This window comes from Pseudopipra pipra, chromosome 14 (assembly GCF_036250125.1).
Source record: "Pseudopipra pipra isolate bDixPip1 chromosome 14, bDixPip1.hap1, whole genome shotgun sequence".
Taxonomy (NCBI): Eukaryota; Metazoa; Chordata; class Aves; order Passeriformes; family Pipridae; genus Pseudopipra; species Pseudopipra pipra.
Window position 1 is genome coordinate 8,098,696 of NC_087562.1, and position 18,146 is coordinate 8,116,841.

At 45.7% G+C, this 18,146-nt stretch overlaps 1 protein-coding gene across 6 annotated transcripts in view; it reads right to left on the bottom strand.

Annotated features, from left to right (window-relative positions):
- Window positions 1-446: 446 nt before the first annotated feature.
- Window positions 447-18,146, bottom strand: part of GALNS (galactosamine (N-acetyl)-6-sulfatase) — a 44,078-nt gene continuing 26,378 nt past the window's right edge. For 3 of the 6 annotated variants that reach the window (XM_064671046.1, XM_064671052.1, XM_064671049.1), the window contains 3 exons: window positions 16,024-16,145; window positions 4,306-4,423; window positions 447-1,029 (listed from right to left, as the gene is read on the bottom strand). In XM_064671046.1, coding sequence (XP_064527116.1) covers window positions 943-1,029; window positions 4,306-4,423; window positions 16,024-16,145 — 327 coding nt within the window. In that variant the 3' untranslated portion in view covers window positions 447-942. Of the gene's footprint in view, window positions 1,030-4,305; window positions 4,424-6,745; window positions 8,779-10,845; window positions 10,991-16,023; window positions 16,146-18,146 lie in introns of those variants that run through there. The other 3 variants (XR_010434306.1, XM_064671047.1, XM_064671048.1) reach the window with 3 other exon arrangements.

An 18,146-nucleotide genomic window follows, 5' to 3' on the forward strand; every position in this document is an offset into this window, starting at 1 on the left:
ACCAGGTTGCTCCAAGCCCCATCCAACCTGGCCTTGGACAATTCCAGGCATGGGGCAGCCACTGGTTCTCTGGGAAACCTGTGCCAGGGCCTCACCACCCTCAAGGGGAAGATTTTCTTCCCAATATCTTATCTAACCCTGCCCTTTGGCAGTGGGAAGCCATTCCCTCTTGGCCTGTCACTCCATCCCTTGTCCAAAGTCCTCTTTTGGAGTCCCTTTAGGCACTGGAATGCTGCTGTAACCCTAATCCAATACTTACCTGAACACTATCCTCAAATTTCCTTGTACCATAACCTAGGGAATGTTTGCAGCTACAGATGCAAGAAAGTCAGGGCATTCTCCCCAAATCCAACCCCTTAGTTGGGAATAGAAGGGAGCCCTTGTTTGCTCCCAGCAGCTGCACCCAGAACTCCCAAATTTGGGAAGAAAGGAAAAACAAGTTGATATCCAGAGTTCACAATGGAAATCAAATGTTAAAACAACAAGTTACAGGCACACAAAACACGGGCACTTTGGGCAGGGCTTTCTGGCAGCTCTGAGTTTCCTGCTCCGTCCCTATGGCTGCTGTTGGGGCATCCCAGTGAGCAAAGATTTGGGAGAGCAGGTTGGGTGGAAGGAGCAAGGGGAATCCAAGGGTGGAAGGAGGAAGGGGAATCCATGGCATTTTGGAGGTGATGGCAGAGTTGTCATTGTCCAGAGAGCTTTTACAGCTGAAACAGACTTTGCTGAGGTTACCATTTAGGGAAACAACCAGAAGAAGAGAGGAGTGGAGGCTAAACCCTGAGCATGAGGAATATAAACACTGGCCCTTTTGGAAGAACAAGTGATGATTTCACACACACATCACACCCTTCCTGTGTAAACAGGAGTGCCAACATGAGCAGACACGCTGGATGTCCGGCTGCTCTGGGCTCTCTGTGCAGCTCTGGAGGGATGCAGAGATCAGTGAGGCCAAGAGCATTTCTTAGGATCAGACTCAGGCGCTTTCAGGCACTTCCCAAGCTTCTCACAGCCTGGAGGGGACCAATTCTGTTAAAGACAAACAAAAATAGACAGAAAGATGATTCACACTAAGTGTCTCCTGAGCTCTAACCCCAACCAGCCCTTTTTGATCCTCACAAAGATACTTTTATGTCCTGCTTGAAAAATGAAACTCCTCTTGCAGCCGATGCCTCTGGGCTCATAAACTTCCCCATTCCAAACATTAGTCAAATAAAAGCTTTAGGAAAGGCTACAAATCCTTCTGCAGCACATGATTCCCTCTTCTGGCATCTTTCCTGGTCTCTCCCAGACCAGTTTGCTGGGACTCTGTGACCCTCCTCTCTCTCTTGTAGCAGCACAGAGCAACCAGACCACAAGGTTTTGGTGACATTCCCAATTTTCCTGGGGTCCAGAAGAGTTCCCATTCTTAGCACTGTGATATCCAGGCACTTTGTTGAGGAAGCAAAAAGCAGCAGAAGGCCAAGGGTGTGAGAGAGATAAGAATGCTGGTATTTTAATGAGCATTTTGATGGATGAATCCATGAGCAGATGGAGCAGAAGGCATTCCTGAGACACCTCTTCCACACAAAACTATTTGTCTCCCTTGTTTCCATGTTTCTTGAACTACCTGCCTGTGTACAACAGAGAAAGGACACCAGCAAGGAGACCCACTGCAAACCTCAGCTTCCTAAGGGATCAACAAAGGAAAGAATTTGGAAAAATGAACTTTTTTTATTTAATTGGCATTTTGCCATTTAAAATTTGGGATCGTGGTCATGTGAACGGCAGGTTGTAATTCCCATTCTGCCTTCAGAAATCTTTTGTGTTCATTCCCTGTTCCTCCCTCTCTCAGGTCTGTACATATCAAAGGCCAGTTCAGCTCTGACCTATTGCCTTTCATTTTGTTTATTTTTATCCTTCAAATATTTACATTTTCTTGGATGTAAATTCCTACGGAGGAAACGAAAAGCTTAACCCCAGAAAAAAAATGCTGGAGCAGGATTTTATTCCATGGAACTGACAACAGATGGCAGTGAGACACCAGCTATCCCTGCAGAGGAGCAGACACAGAGGGAACTCTGGTGGAGGCATCTCTGCACCAAGGGCTCCAGAGGCTTTAAGAACAATTAATGCTGGTTCCTAAATCTGTTTCTCCATTTTAAAATGCACAACCATGGCTGGAAATTTTAGGCCACTCTGCAGAAGGAACTGAGAGCCAAAAGAACAAATGAAATGTTTGTTCTTTTGAAAAATATCAAACAATAAGTGGTGTGTGTTTCAGTCTCACAGTCCAAGGCTTTCCTGGAGCTGTGCTGGGAGCCCTGGGGACACCACCCGTGCTGCAAGTCAGGCCAGCATGGCTCTACTGCATGGAACAGCTTTTCCTGCACTTCCACAGGACGAAAAAACAGCAGAGCTGGCTCTGTGGGAGCTTCGTGGACACTGCTGGTGGGACACACCACAGATGGGCCAGCAAAGACCTCCCAGCTCCGGAGGGCTGGTGCTGCTGTGCATCCATCAATCCCACGACTGCAGGAGCTCCAAAATGATGCTTCTGCTGCCACGGAATCATGGAATAGTTTGAGTTGGAAGGGACCTTAAAGCTCATCTCGTTCCAGCCCCTGCCATGGGCAGAGATACCTTCCACTATCCCAGGTTGCTCCAAGCCCCGTCCAACTTGGCCTTGAACAATTCCAGGGATGGGGCAGCCACAGTTTCTCTGGGCAGCCTGTGCCAGGGCCTCCCCACCCTCACAGGGAAGGCAGTGGGAAGCCATTCCTCCTTGTCCTGTCACTCCATGGTCTTGAACACTTCCTTGAACACTTCCACACACTTTGCTTATGTGTAAGTAAAGACAATTCTCCTCTGTCCCAGAAAGGATATTAAACACCCATATCCAATAAATAGGTGACAAGATTTAGGAGACAGTAAATTAGATTGTATTAGTCAACAATATTTATCTCCCAGTATCCCCCAAAGACAGATATCAGGCCCAATCTACCAACCACTCCAAAAAGATTTGGTTTTCTTAATTTCTGGTCTCAAAAGGCAACAATTTGGTGCCTGATATTTTGGTTTAGTGACCACGCAATCAGTCTGTAAGGAGTGTACATAGATTACAAAACTCATAATGCTTCCTGTTGGCATTTGAATGTTTCTCCTGGAATTGGGATCCTCCCCAGCCCACTTTCTGCCTCAGATGGCCTAAAATTTGTGAACCAGTTTTGAAGGCAGCACAGAAGAAATGCCTTTGCCAGGCTCTGTGGACAGTTCCTGAATCCAAAAGGTCCCAGGGGAGCACAGAACAGTGTTTATTAGGGGAAAAGTTGAATAAGAAAAGAAAACAGCACAGAAACAATGGGCCTTCAAATCTTTTTCCTATTTAACAGCCAAAAATAAAAAGATGGGATAAGGCTAAGAAAGATCTTTTCCTTGTTACTGAGGGGACACAAATCCACCTTTTGTTCTTTCCTGGTGACAGACCCAAAGCAGCAGGTTCTGACTGTTTCAGAAGATTATTTCAGCATCAGAAAGATGTTGCTGTTACTATTTTGTGTCAGCCCACAGACACATTCCCTCAGACTACACAGCCTCTCATCATCTGACAACTTTACCTCCCCCACACTATCCAGTTGCTTTCCCAGGTTCTCAACAAACCAAGCTGTGTTTGACAGGAAAGCCAAACTGTAACTTTTCAACATGAGACTTGAAACAGAAAAGAGAATTGAAAACGTTTTGTCATGTCTCAAGCCATAAAGATCTTGGAAAATTCAGGCATGGGTGGAACTGGAGGAGACTGAACAAGATCAAAGATACATCACTCAAAGAGAAGCACTGTCCCAGTGCCACCACTCAGACACAGAGGACTCAAAACAAAGAGGACAGGGTTAGATGGCATATTGGGATGAAATTATTCTGTGTGAGGGTGGGGAGGCCCTGGCACAGGTTGCCCAGAGAAGCTGTGGCTGCCCCATCCCTGGAAGTGTCCAAGGTGAGGTTGGAGTCACCTGGTCTAGTGGAAGGTGTCTCTGCCCATGGAAGGAAGGTGGGTGGAACAAGATGAGCTTTAAGGTTTCTTCCAACCCAAACCACTCCATGCTTCAATGATTCCATGACTTTTAAGATTTGTAGGAGGCGATTAGGAAGGAGAAGAAGGATCTACAGTTGTGGATCCTGCCCTGTCTCTAAGGAAGGAAGCCACAAACAGGTGAGTGAGCATCCCTTCTCCATCCCTTCCCAGAATTAAGTGACACTTCATGAAGGCTTTACAATACATATTTCAAGCTAAGGATTCCCCACTGTGTTTCTGCTTTAAGCACTCACCATAATGGCCTTGTCACACACATTCAGCTGTGGCTCCCCAGGCATCAGCGTGTCTTTGTGCTGCTGGACAATCCCAGTTATCCGCTCCATGGCACGCTGATATTCCTCACTGGCAAAACTGGAACAGGAAAAAATACAGATCTTATTGGTGGGGCATCATTTCAGTGTCCACATCACCAAGCTGGGCCAGAAGACTTCCTGGGCCATCACCAGGGAGAAGGATATGTAAACATACTGTCGACTGCCCATAGGTCTGCAGGGGAGTGAAACACCTGAGCTGGCAGAGTCCAGGTGCTCTGCTTAGGGCCACACGGATGGCAGGTGTGCTGGTCCTCCCCAGAAAAGCACCTGGCTCCTGGCAGATCATCTGTTTTCAAATCCGCTGGTCCCAGTGGCCCCAAATGTTTCCTCCTCAGAATTCTCCTCAGAATGCTGTGAGCGCATGTTGAGTCCTGAGGGGAGTGCAAAGGTGGCAGGTACAAAGAAAGGCGTTTCTGGGGTTGTCCTCAAGATGTCCCTTAAATGATTACCAAGGGAGACCTCCCAGACACAGGACTAACAGGTGGCCAGACAGGTTGGACAGAAGTTTGCAGAGGTAATCCTTCCAGCATGTCACACTTGAGGTCAACCTGCTCTCCAGCATTCAACCCCCACTCTTCTAAGTGCTTTCCTGCAACACCTGCCTCACTTGAAGATGTTTATTGTAGGGAAACCAAGGGAATGTCAATATTTTGTTTTACAAGAGTGTTCTCAAGCCAAGGGTTTTAAACACAACCCTCGGCCAGTTAAACTCCACAATCACCAAAGAAATGAACTAAAATTACACGAACAGGAAGATGGAGAAGAAGAATAGAAGGGACTTGTCCAAGACAAGAATATCTCCTCCATTTCACAACATCCCGAGGTTCTGCCCCATCTACATTCTTCCATTACAGCTTTATTATTCCAAGCTGGGACCCATCTGTCACTCCTCAAACATGGTTATAAATTACCAGATTCTTATCCACCCGACTACTCCAGTAGGTACTTGTTTAAGTGGTTCAGGGTGTACTTCACTAATACCTCAAGTATTTCTAAAATGGAGGATTCCTACTCAGTGATCTCACTTTGTCCATCACATTAAGAGTCACTTAAAAAAACACAGAGAGCGGCAAATTGCTTCTGAAGATAAAAGAAACAATGACCTGACCTCGGGCTCCCTCTGCTCGCAGTCCAAGCTGGCCAGCAGCCCCACACTCCAGCTAATTTCCTTCTTTGCAAAACAATCACATTTCGAAGCCCAGCAATGTGCCAGCAGTTTCCAGTAAACCCTATAAATATCCCAGCTCGGCAGCCATCCAGAGAGAGGCTGATTGTGGGGATGGGCCTGAGCTCTGCTGATAGAGAACCGGAAGGGAATGGGAAATGAAAAGGAAGAGAATGCGAAATGAAAAGCTTGAGCAAAGTGTGGCTCTCACACCCAGCTGGTAGAGAGATTGCTGAGCTGACGGACCACATGGAAATTCAGAATATCCTTGAGAAGCTCTCAAATTTTACAGGATCATAGAATCATGGAATGGCTTGGGTTGGAAGGGACCTTAAAGCTCATCTCGTTCCACCCGCTGGCATGGGCAGGGACACCTTCCACTACACCAGGTTGCTCCAAGCCCCATCCAACCTGGCCTTGAACACTTCCAGGGATGGGGCAGCCACAGCTTCTCTGGGCAACCTGTGCCAGGGCCTCACCACTCTCACAGGAAGGAGTTTCTTCTGTATACTTAAATTTCCCCTCTGTCAGTGTAAAGTCATTCCCCCTTGTCCTGTCACTACATGCTCTTATAAATTGAATTTCCGTGCTCTTCTCCCCATGCATCCCACATAAGCTCTCCCAGGTTACTCCCGCACTGCTCCAAAGAAGTTGGGGAGCTGCCAAAGCCCATCTCTGACTCACACCCTGACGAGGACACTCAGGGCAGCAATCCCAGCATTGCATCCCGAAGGCACAGTGGCCTTTCAGCCTGGTGTGATTTTATCTGGAAGCCTTCTGGTTGAATTCCAAATGTGGAGGATTTCCAGCCCGGCAGCAAAAAAAAAAAAATCAAAGCACAATTTTAGAGGAGGCAGAGAGGGTTTACAGCTAAGCTGGGTTGACACACAGAGGACAAGAGAGCCTGCACATGGAGAGGGAAGGCTGGAGACAAACACTCGGAGGAGGGTGTGTAAAAACAGGCGAGTTCCAGGGACACACATGGCATCTGAGCTGGAAATGGGATGCAATCAAGGATCCAGAAATATTGTACAGCCTACACATGCCAGTGATAGAATTGGAGCTGGAATCAGTTTAGGAGACACGTGTGTTTCAGTGTTTTAGGATTCCAAAACACCTATAGCACCAGGACTTGAAAGCTCTTCCAAACCTGAGATAATCCCACTTAATAAAGATGCTCATATTAAGGATTAATACGAATTAGTACATATTTTAATCGTTAGACTTTGATACTCTAGATAGCGAATCGTTTAATGCCTCCTCCTGCTGCTCCTGTAACTTGTGTTTATTTCTGTCACATCCTTGTGTCATCTCTCCAGCATTTAAGATTTTCTTTTCAAAGTGGACCCATAAGATAAAATATTGCTGGTAACTAATTAAGCTCCACAGCATCTTTGCAAATATTGAAGTGCTCAATTTCATCCATAGAAATGGCTTTTCAGATGAAGGATTCCAAATTAGCCATAATGTGGACAGAGCAGTGGAAAACACAGCTGTGCTCTGGAGGAAAGAGAAACAATGTGTTGTCACGACTGCTGCTTTTTGCTCCAAATATGCCAGTCTTATTGCAATGAAAAAAGTCTTTTTTGCTATAATCTTTAACTCCTATATTTATCCACAGCATTGATGCTCATCTGCAACCTCAGACACGGGAATGCCACAGAATAATAATGTCAGCTTGAGTCATTTAAATCACAGAATCCCAGAATGGTTTGGGTTGAAAGATTCCTTAAAGCTCACCCAGTTCCACCCCCCGCCATAGGACGGGACACCTTCCACTATCTCAGGTTGCTCAAAGTCCCATCTAACCTGACTGTGGACACTTCCAGGGATGAGGCAGCCACAGCTTCTTTAGGCATCCTGTGCCAGGGCCTCACCACTCTCACAGCCAAGAATTCCTTCCCAATATCCCATCTTTCCCTGCCCTCTGGCAGCAGGAAGCCGTTTCCCCTTGTCCTGTCACTCCAGATCCTTTTCCAAAGTCCCTCTCCAGCTCTCTTGGAGCACCTTTATGCACTGGAAGGGGCTCTAAGGTCTTCCCAGAGCCTTCTCTTCTCCAGGCTAAACATCAGTTCTCAGCCTCTCACAGCAAAGGAGCTCCAGCCCTTGGAACATCTTGGTGGCCTCCTTTGGACTTGCTTCAACAGATCCATGTCCTTCCTGTGCTGGGGATCCCAGAACATTCCAGGTGAGGTCTCAACAGAGTGGAGCAGAGGGGCAGAATCATCTCTCTCAACCTCACCTTCTTGCTTTAATTCCCATGTTCAGGACACTCTTTTTTTCAGCTGGCTCAGCAGTGACAGGAAATCTTGGCCTAACCTCAGCTCCTAGTGTTTTGAACTGTTCTGCCCTGTAGCTTCCATGCTTTTAGATTATTTCAGTGTTTAGCACAGGCTGAATGAATCCCCAAAGCACAAGGGAAACGCCTCGGCCCCTATAAAGGACCCACAGTTCTCACATGAGGACAAAGCTGCCTCAAGCTAAAAAACATGGATAAATTATGCTCCAAGTCATACCCCAGCCTATAAACCTCAGTAGGCCTTAATGTGCTCTTAAGATGGCTCAACCTGTTGACACCAGTTTAAACCAGATCTGATTGCAGGTGTCTTCCTTGTAGTGCCACACACAACAGCGATGACCTCGAGTCAGTCAACACTGGGACATCATCATGGATCATCTTCAGGTGCCTCGATGAACACATGGATTGTCTTCCTTTTCCAAAGGTTTGTGAAGTCTCCCTGTGAGGCTGGGGAGTGCAATGCCTGCAGGATGGCACCAGGACTTCACCTGAAGCTGGAGTCATCCACTGAGATGCTGAGCTGTGGGTGTTGGTTTTCCTGTCCTGATCCCATGGAGATCCTCATTCCATGGGGGTTGGTTTTCCTGCCTTGGCCCCATGGAGATCCCTATTCCTGGCTCTGATAAGCTCTGTTTTTTTCTCAGACATTTCTGTTTAGCTCCAGAGTGTGCCCCAAGATCCCATATCCACAGATTTGTGAAGTATTTGCTGACTGCACAGGGGTTAAAACTGCCTCCAGCCCTAAGCAAGTGCATTTTGAGACAAAATCTGCAAGAGTGCCTAGAATTTGCATGTAAAATGGGGATAATTACCTCATGGTAATCAGTCTGAGTTGTTAAGGGAGCTGGGAACCTCTCCTACCTGGAGTCCCATCCTTTCTTGAATTCATATGCAGGACTGGGCTGCAAGGCAGGGTTTGTTACATTCCCTGTTCCAAAGAAAAGATAATATTATCTATACAGGTGTTTGGGCATCATTGTCTGTGAAGATCCAGACCTCAGTGCCTCCAGGGCGTGCTGCATTTTGTATTCCAGTCCAACAATCCTGTGGAAGGAGAGCTGGGAATAGCACTGGAAGAATGAGAGGGTGAGCAGGTGGTGTTGTGAGGAGTTTGCTAAAAGGGATCCCCCAGTGTCCATGAAATTATTCCACGCTCAGAAGGAGGGAACAGAGTGGACAAAGTCCAGGGTCATTACACTAATTGACACTTTACCTCCGGGAAGTCCCTGGAGATGCAATCAGGGCTGGATTGGAGCGCAGGGTCCCAGGCACAGGTGTGGGCTGTGCTTCCTTCATTTAGTGTAATTGTGCCTTGGCAATCTGTTCCCATCCTCCCTCCCCAACAGCTCCAGTGGAACCTGCTCTGCTGTTAACCCCACCGTGCCCTCCACACACAGCCAGGTTTCGAAGGAGAAGGGTTTTTCTCTTTTGGTGTTAAATTCTGGTTTAATCTTGCTGTCCGTGGTCTCTCGCTTTCGGGTCGAATGGCGTCCCAGGGCAAGGAGAGGAGATTCTCTGCCATCATTAAATACACCCTCAGATAGATCAGCACCCAAACAAGTCCACCAGCATTTCCAGCAGGTTTTAAAGATGTTTTATGCCTCATCCTGATGATTTATATATGGGCACAGTGCAGTATGTCTATCCTGGGAGTGACAGGACCATGTTGTTACTGAGAGGAATGTAAGAAAATGGGAACTATATGTTATATATATATTCCCATAATTATATAAATGGGATTCACAGAAATCTGACACTGGGTTCTAGGCCAGGTTGGATGGGACTTGGAACAACCTGGTCTAGTGGAAGGTGTCCCTGTCCATTGCAGTGGGTAGAGCGAGATGAGCTTTGAGGTCCCTTCCAATCCAAACCATTCTATAGTTCCATGATTCTGTGAACAGTAGCTGTTGGATTTATATGAAGTTATGGGAAGAGCATAAAATGTTTCTAATGATACTTTACTTCCTTCTCCCTTGGAATTATTTTAATTAAAACCATTATTTTTAATTGTGAAATACCCCCAGATTATGATAATTTGATTTTATCTGTTATCAGTGCTTTGAGGCTTTGCAGCACCATAGTATTCAAGTCTTGATCTTGTCTTATTATTCAGTCTTCCTCGGTTCCTCTCTTCTATTATCAAGTTTATTTGCAATTTAAAGAATGCACAGTGGATGAGGCAGAGACTGGTTTGGGGCTCTGCTGCTGGAATTACTGGAGAGACTCAAAGGGCCAAGGAAAACAAACAAAGAATCGAAGAGAAGATTGAAAGGTTCCCCAATCCACCCCTGGTCCAGCAGCATTTTGGGTCCCAGATGCATTCCCAGAGGGGCATATGCACATTTAGTCACAGGAATACTTGGAATCATAGAATCATTAAGGTTGGAAAAGACTTCCAAGATCATCAAGTCCAACCTGTGACAGACCCTCACCTTCCCTGCAGCAAGGAGATGTGATGGTGCTGATCCTCTACTTGCTCACTTATTTTCACGGAAATTTTAACTCCCCAGCTTCCAGAATCCCCTCAGTGATTCTCTTCCACAGGTGTATTTTCCTTCCCCCTTTTCCCTGGCTCTGTACCGCTGTCCCACCTGGCTTACCTGCTTCTCCCAACCTTCCTGCATCCAGCTCCTGCAAGGTTGATGCTCCATGTTTTTATTGCCATCTCTGAGGCTCTTTATCCATGATTTCCACACTTTTAGTGTTTCTCAATGCCACCTCTCCTGTGGCAGCTGCTAATCCACCCCTGCAATGCAGCTGGTACCATTTCCCTCTTTTCCATGCTGAGGAGGCAGCATCTCCCCTGGGCACCATCCTGGCTCTTTGTTATTCACAGTTTTTCCTTGTTTTGCACCTTCTCTCTCTTCCCCACATCCAGGTTTCTGCCCTGAGCTGTAAGGCAAGACTGGCAACTTTTCTCTCAGATCCTTTCCCCTTTAGCTTCCCTTCAGGAGCTCCTTCCCTTTTTTTCTGGCTCCATAACCACTGCAATTACCTCTCTGATGATTTCCTGAATTTTCCATCTGCTCGAAATAGGCACTTGTGAGCTCTCTTCTTAATTAATGTGTTCTAAAATCATTATGTTCATCAACCAAGCCTTATCACTTCCATTTTCTTCCATAATAGTAAAATCCATTGCCCTAAGTAAAACACAGGAATTTTGATGTTCATAATTCAGTAAAACTCAATCGCTCAGAGCAGAAGTTGCTATAAACCTGGAGTAACAACAAGGTGTGAGCAGGCTGCACTTACTCTGTCCTTACTTGTTATTGAGGCTTTGCACCTCTGGCTCAAACTGACAGAATTTGAGAGATTTCTGTTGTAAATTCCTTTTGCAGTTTTGGAGTTAAAACACTTTTTCTACTTGAGGCTGGATTAGATATTTTGTTGAGTGTATTTTTAGTTGTGCCAGCTTTGCTTTATATATAAATATATATATATACATATTATTATTTGTGTTCTTCTTGCCTGGTAATAAAGTATTTTGGTAAAGTTGTGTATAAACAATAATCTGACTCAGATAATAAAACTGACAAGTGGTTGCAAAGATGTTACCAACAGATAATTTTACTGAATTTGTCACATTGGAGAAATAAGCTCCCTCTGTGGGACTTAGCAGACATACAATACCCCAAAGATAACAGAATGTGGTCAAGAAGAAGACCTATCAGATCTTTTAGTTCTGCATTTGGATAAATTTGGTAACACGAGCAGTTTGAGTGTTTTGTTTTGAAGCAAAAACCCTGGTTATTGCATCCAGGGAGGAAACAAAACCCTGCTTAGACTTGAGGAAATGCTTCTGCTTTCTGTGCTCCCTAACACACAACCTTAGTTCTATTTTGAAGTTGAGAGCTATTAAAAAAGAGGTATTTTCTGATCTAGGCAATCTCTCAGACAACAAAAAGACACAAACCGTTCACTTCTCACCACCAAGGAGCTGATAACGAGGTAACTCTTACACAAGTGCAGTCACATTACCACATTTTTGGCAACCAAAAGAGAGATTATTTAGCAGCAACCTCCCTTCTTTGAAATATATTGCCCAAATTTATCCTGGTATTGCAGATTTCTTATTACATGCACCTCTCCAGGTGCCAGCAGCCTCACTGCTCCCTGCAGGCGTGTTCATGTCCCACCTCATCCTGCAGCCATGGAAATGTTCAGCTTGTCCAAGTTCTGTCAATGCCAGGATTCCTCAGTGCTGCTTCTCATAGAGTCCTTTTCCCAGCAGAGAGACAAGAGCTTGGGAGTGAATGTATCTGATGGTAACCCTGAGCATGTCAGTCCTGAAGGTCACCCACAGCCCAGGGATCTTGTTCCATCCAGTCTCCTGATGTAGGGACATCACTGTGCCATCAGCCAGGCAAGTTCAGGCAGTGTGAGGACTCATAACATGAATTTGGCAATGAATCCCACCTATCAAAATCCAAAGGCTGGGAGGCTGTTGGATTGCTAAAATCGCTCCAGTCCAGATCGGGAAGCATCAATAAATATCTGAAGAGAAAAGAAGGCTCTGGAAAGACCTTACAGCCCCTTCCAGTGCCTAAAGGGACTCCAAGAGAGCTGAAGGACTTTGGACAAGGGGGAATGGCTGCCCACTGCCAGAGGGCAGGGATACATGGGATATTGGGAAGGAATTCTTCTCTGTAAGGGTGGGGAGGCCTCGGCACAGGTTGCCCAGAGTAGCTGTGGCTGCCCCATCCCTGAAGTGTTCAAGGCTTGGAGCAATCTGGTCTAGTGGAAGGTGTCCCTGCCAATGGCAAGAGGTGGAACTGGATGAGCATTTTATTAAGGTCCCTTCCAACCCAAACCATTCCATGGTTCTGTGATATTTCAAGCCAAAGGAGCAAACACAACTGTGTCCGTTGGCAGAAGATGGGGCGCAGGAGAGACTCCAGCCAAATCCAGAGGGGAAACAGCAGGAAGAAACAGTCACAGCCCTGTTGGGAAGATCTGTTCCTAGAGCAGATAAGGACAGGGGTGCAGGCACAGCCTCACATGAAGGGAACACAAGTGCAGAGTGCCAGATGGCTCAGCACTGCCAGACGTGTACTCACCACACTAACAGGACCTGTCTGTAACTGCCTGACCAGTTTTTCCACTGCCTGAAAAGTGTTCCTGTGGGAGACAGGCTTTTGCTGATATTGTTTGCAGGCAGGCTCCAGGAAATCCAGTGAACCATGTCAGGAAGAGTAAGGACTTGTCCTGCTTCACCAAGAAACCCAGGGAACCAAACACTTTATGTGCTGCTTCAGATCTTGAAGGATTTGCATTTTCAGGGATGCTTCAGCAGCCACTTAACAAAGACTAAAAAGCTTTGTTTGATTTGGGGAACAAGAGGTTATTTCTATCCACTCATCTTCCTAATATAGAATAACAGAATCATGAAAAGGTTTGGGTGGGAAGGCACCATCTTTTTCCAACGCCCATGTCATGAGATGACCCAAAGCAGTGGTGGGCTTGGCAGTGCTGACTTAATGGTTGGACTTGATGATCCTAAGGGTCTTTCCAACCTTAAGTATTCTCTGAATCTATGAAATTGTAGCCTTGAAGAATTCTCTCTTAGTGTCCTGCATGTGCAGTGTGATAACCCAGAGACATTTCAGATGAGCTCCCTGAACACCTGCAAGTCAAGCATGTTGCTGCAGTTGAGTGAGCTGGCTGATTTCTAGGATTCCCTGGCTCTGAGATCCCCTGGGATCCCAGAATGAGCCCAAATACATAAGCAGCAAATCTCTCTGGAGAAGCGTGTGACGCCAGGCCTTCCTGAGCAGCAATGACAGCTCTTACTGGTTGTTTCACACTCCGAATTAATGCAAATCAAGAGATATGACAGATTATTAAAATCATTTCAGGGAAAAGAAAAGGCTGCACTAAAATAAGGAATAAATGAAATTAAAAGTGAGAAAAAGCAGGCAGAGAGAACACAGCCAGCATGTAAGGACAGACAGATGCAGGCTTGGAAGAGGATGCTGGATTCCCTTTGGAGAAACATTAGTGTTGGGACTCCCACCAGGCTGTCTGCCAAGGGGGATAATTAAGCTAAATAAAAATACACACCAGTAACAGCTCCACAAATGAGGGTAATTTAATTACCACATTCGATATAGGAGACCCACTTCCCATGAGTTTTCCATTGTGACCAGAGAGGAGACAATAGCGGCAGAATGTGCTGGAGAAAGGAAGAGTCATTTGCTAAAAAGAGATTTTCTATTAGGGTCTGCATAATAAACATCAGCACAGCTTTCCATAATCGTGTCATAATCTTGCCATAAAATTCAATCAAACAACAGCTTGTGAATGTCCAAAAAAATCAATGGAACCGCACGAGAAGTGATTGCAGATGTAACACTGGGATTTATTTCAATGCTCAATCCATGGGGGTGGGAAGGAACAGCTAAAGAACAGGGAAGCAGGTGTGCTGCCAACACCTCTTAGGGAAAAGCTCCTCTGCCTCAAATCCAGAGATAAACACAAACAGTATCACAGAATCACAGAATATTTAGGGTCGGAAGGGACCAGTCCAACCCCCCTGTGCAGGCAAGGGTCACCTGGAGCAGGTGACACAGGTGACAAACACAGTAGGCAAAGTACAGTTCAGATAGTACTACCCACTTATTTGATTTTTGGAAAAAGAGGTCATTTTTATCCACTCATCTTCCTAATATAAAATCACAGAATCATGGAATGGTTCAGGTTGGAAGGGACCTCAAAGCCCATCCACTCCCACCCCCTGCCATGGGCAGGGACACCTTCCATTAGACCAGGTTGCTCCAAGCCCCATCCAACCTGGCCTTGGACAATTCCAGGGATGGGGCAGTCACAGCTTCTCTGGGCAACCTGTGCCAGGGCATCGACACCCTCACAGGAAGAATTTCCTCCCAATAGCCCATCTAACCCTGCCCCCTCTGGCAGTGGGAATCATTCCCCCTTGTCCTGTCACTCCAGGTCCATGTGAAATAAAATAGTTGTCAAACTGCCCAGGCCATGGTCTCATCTGGAATCCCAACCCAGTGTCCTTTCACTGAGCTGTATTTACAACCCAGGAGCTGCAGATTTGCTTTATTCATTAGTGCTGGAATGCAGTGGAAAGCAGAGCTAATGCTGGACTCCCAAAGAGCTTTATCCACTGCCTGATGCAACTCTAAAGTGCTCTGTTAAGTGAGAGTGAAGTGGAAATATTCCCCCCCCCTTCTCTCTCTGGTGAAAACACTTAGTGGCCAGCACAGGCTCAGATCCTTTGAAAGGAACGGAGCGAGCGTGTCCACTCAATTATTTAAAACAGTTGAGTAATTGCAGCCCTGTCAGCTCAGAAAACATCTCCCTCTGTCCAAGCTGCTGCACAAGCCCATTTCTGGGCAGGCAGTCACAGCAGCACCAGTTTTCTCTTTATCTATTCCCACACTCTCCCAGTCAGTGCCACTGGTGAGGGATGAGGTTGGGTGTCCCCGTTTGCAGCTGGCTTTGCCGCAGGGTAAAAGAAGGAGGGAGGTGGGAACACCTTGGGAGCCTTTTTGGAGGTGGCAGATTTCTTTGTGGGCTGTGCTGGCTGAGGACTCCATAAATCCTTCCAGAAATCTCTCAGGGCATGGTGTGTGCTGGAGATAAATATTACAATAGGAGGCTTAGAGGAAAATGGATTCAGACAGCCAGGAGAGCCCACAGATGGAACAGGATTGGGCAGAAAGTCCTCCCGTTAAACAGCCTCTGGAGAAGCTCCTTTAACTGGGCTGGGAGATTGGAAGGTTACCACAGCTGCCTTCCAGAGATTCCAGTCCCACAGATCCCTGGTTGTTTCTTCCCTAGTCCCAAAATACACAGAGAATCACAGCTCCAAGGCCCACACTCAGCAGCACCTCTGTTTTATTCCACAGCTGTGCTGCATCAGTCCTGTCCTGTCCAAAAATGTGTGTTTTCCTGCTCCCTGAGGGGTTGTAGGACATGGAACAAGAACAACCGGAATGACAAGTCCACATGCACACCCATCTAACCTGACCACCTGAAAACTAAGGTTTGTTCCTTTTTCCTGAGAAAAAGTGTGCAGGAATACCATTATTTCCAAGAATGGATTTCTGGGACATTTTTAAAGCACATTTCAAGAACCAGTTACCAAAGCAAATGAATTTTATACACTGACAGTGCTGGGTTTTCACAAGCTCATTAACTTGCTCACCTTAATGGGAACTTCTCCCCAGGGTCCCTTCCCAGGTGGAACAGCAGTGGCAGGTAAGTGTGTTCCTCCTGTGTGTGTGTTGTCACTCCAGAGACACTCTGCCCAGGACAGAAATCAGTGCCCTGCAGGAAAAGGTAGAGAGGTCATCAAGGGTGACACAGGAGAGGGAACAAAATCGATTCCAGTGACAATACTTTCGCCAGCACCTTGTTCCAAAATACCTACAAACACCCAAGAGTCCACTTCAGTCTGCAAAACAGATTCTGAGCTGGTGGGGTAAAATAAGGTGACAAAGTGGAGTTGCACTGACATAAAAGCTGAAGCACCTCGTACATTCTTGTCTTATAAAAATACAATCCCCGTAAAATATTCATTGAAATGAAATGGCAAAACAAAAGATAAAGAGGAGGAACCATTTAATCATAAAAATTCTGCACATGGAAAGTATCCTCTCTCTTTGATTCCTGTGGCTTCGAAATAGAGAGAGGATTGGATCACTTTGCAGTTCTGATCAAAAACAAAATCCCAGGAGGAACACCGAGTCACCCTGAGAGGCCTGGGAATTGCCCTGGGAAAGCAACTGGGAGCAGTAAGGGGTTAAGTGCTCACTGGGCACTGAGGGACAGAGTTTCCAGCTCCCTCCATCTGCCCTTCCAGCCTTGCTAGGCTTCTGCTCCCCAAGCCCAGCCTGTTATTAGCCAGTTGTGAGCTCCCTAATCCCTGGCCTGCAGCCTCCAGAACCCATTTAAACCCTGGGAATAGCCAAAAATGCAAAAGCACTAATTTCCCTGAGCAGCCAATAAAGCAGGGCCCCTCCAGCCCAGCAAGGACTGGCCCCAAATGGACTTGTTAAAGCTGGGCTTTACAATTCCAGCTCCCACGCTGCGTTCCTTACAATCCCCCAAAATGCCCCGAGACATGGACAGAGACATGGAGAGAAGGTAAATGGGAATCTTTCAATGGAAGTGGGAAAGCAGCTGTAGCATTTGCTTATAAAACAAACTGAAAAGGCTCTCTACAGATGTTGGTAGGATTTGATTGGCAAACAATTTTCTAAAAATATCCCATGTTTTTAATGGACAGCTGGTCAGTGGAGCAGTTAATATTCTGCTTTTCAATAAAGCAAGAAGTTTAGAAGCCCATGAAATCCCATTTATCTGCACAGAGCTATAGATTCCTGAATCACTGACTGGAAAAATAAGGGAGTTGCTTGATAGGTTGGAGTGGCCCTACCAATAATGGACTTTAAATAGATACAAAGCTGATTGACCTTTTCACCCTGTGACGCCACAGGCCTCTGGAACACACAGGGAAAATAGATTTTTGTGGGTTTTTTTCCACAAAAGGACCAGTTAATAAAAAGGTATCAAAGCCTCTATAACATCCAAATTATAATTTGGATGCAAATCAAACAAGCAATTTAATTAAGAGCCTGCTAATTGGTACAATGCTCCTCGGCTGCAAACGCTTCGGTTTGAAAGAAGATTTTAGTCTCTTGGGTATTTGTTTAGACATTGCTCTGTTTACATTTTAGCTTTTGTTTCCTATAAATTCTTTGTAGCCTGGACTCCAGAACACAACCCAGGCTACAGTCCCATAGATTCCCAGGAAAGAAAGTACAATTTGCCTGACGGCACCAGCCAAAAGCTGTCTGTCCTTCTAATTTAAGCACTCAACGCCCTTTTCAAAAGCAGCCTATTGTGGAAAATCAAAATAAATAAAACTCCAATAAATAAAACTACCATTTTATGACATTGGCTGAAACCATCCTATAAATTTCTAAGGCATTTCAACTTTATCTCTGCAAATAAAATGGACTATTATTATTTTTATGTACCGTGTGACAGCCAATATTCAACTTGCAGAGAGTGCTTCAAAGATTTTCTACCTGTTCCTCAACAGATGAGCAAAAATATGATATAAATATATTATTTTATTTTTTCATATTATATTTTATTAAATATATATTATACATTAAATGTATAAAAATACACCCTCAAACCCCTGATCAAGGCACTGTCCTGTATCAGAGTAACTAACACACTACAGATACAGCCAGAGGAGCCCAGTCCTCTGTTCCTTTGCTAGAAAAGAATATTTAACTTATCTTTCACACCTTTATC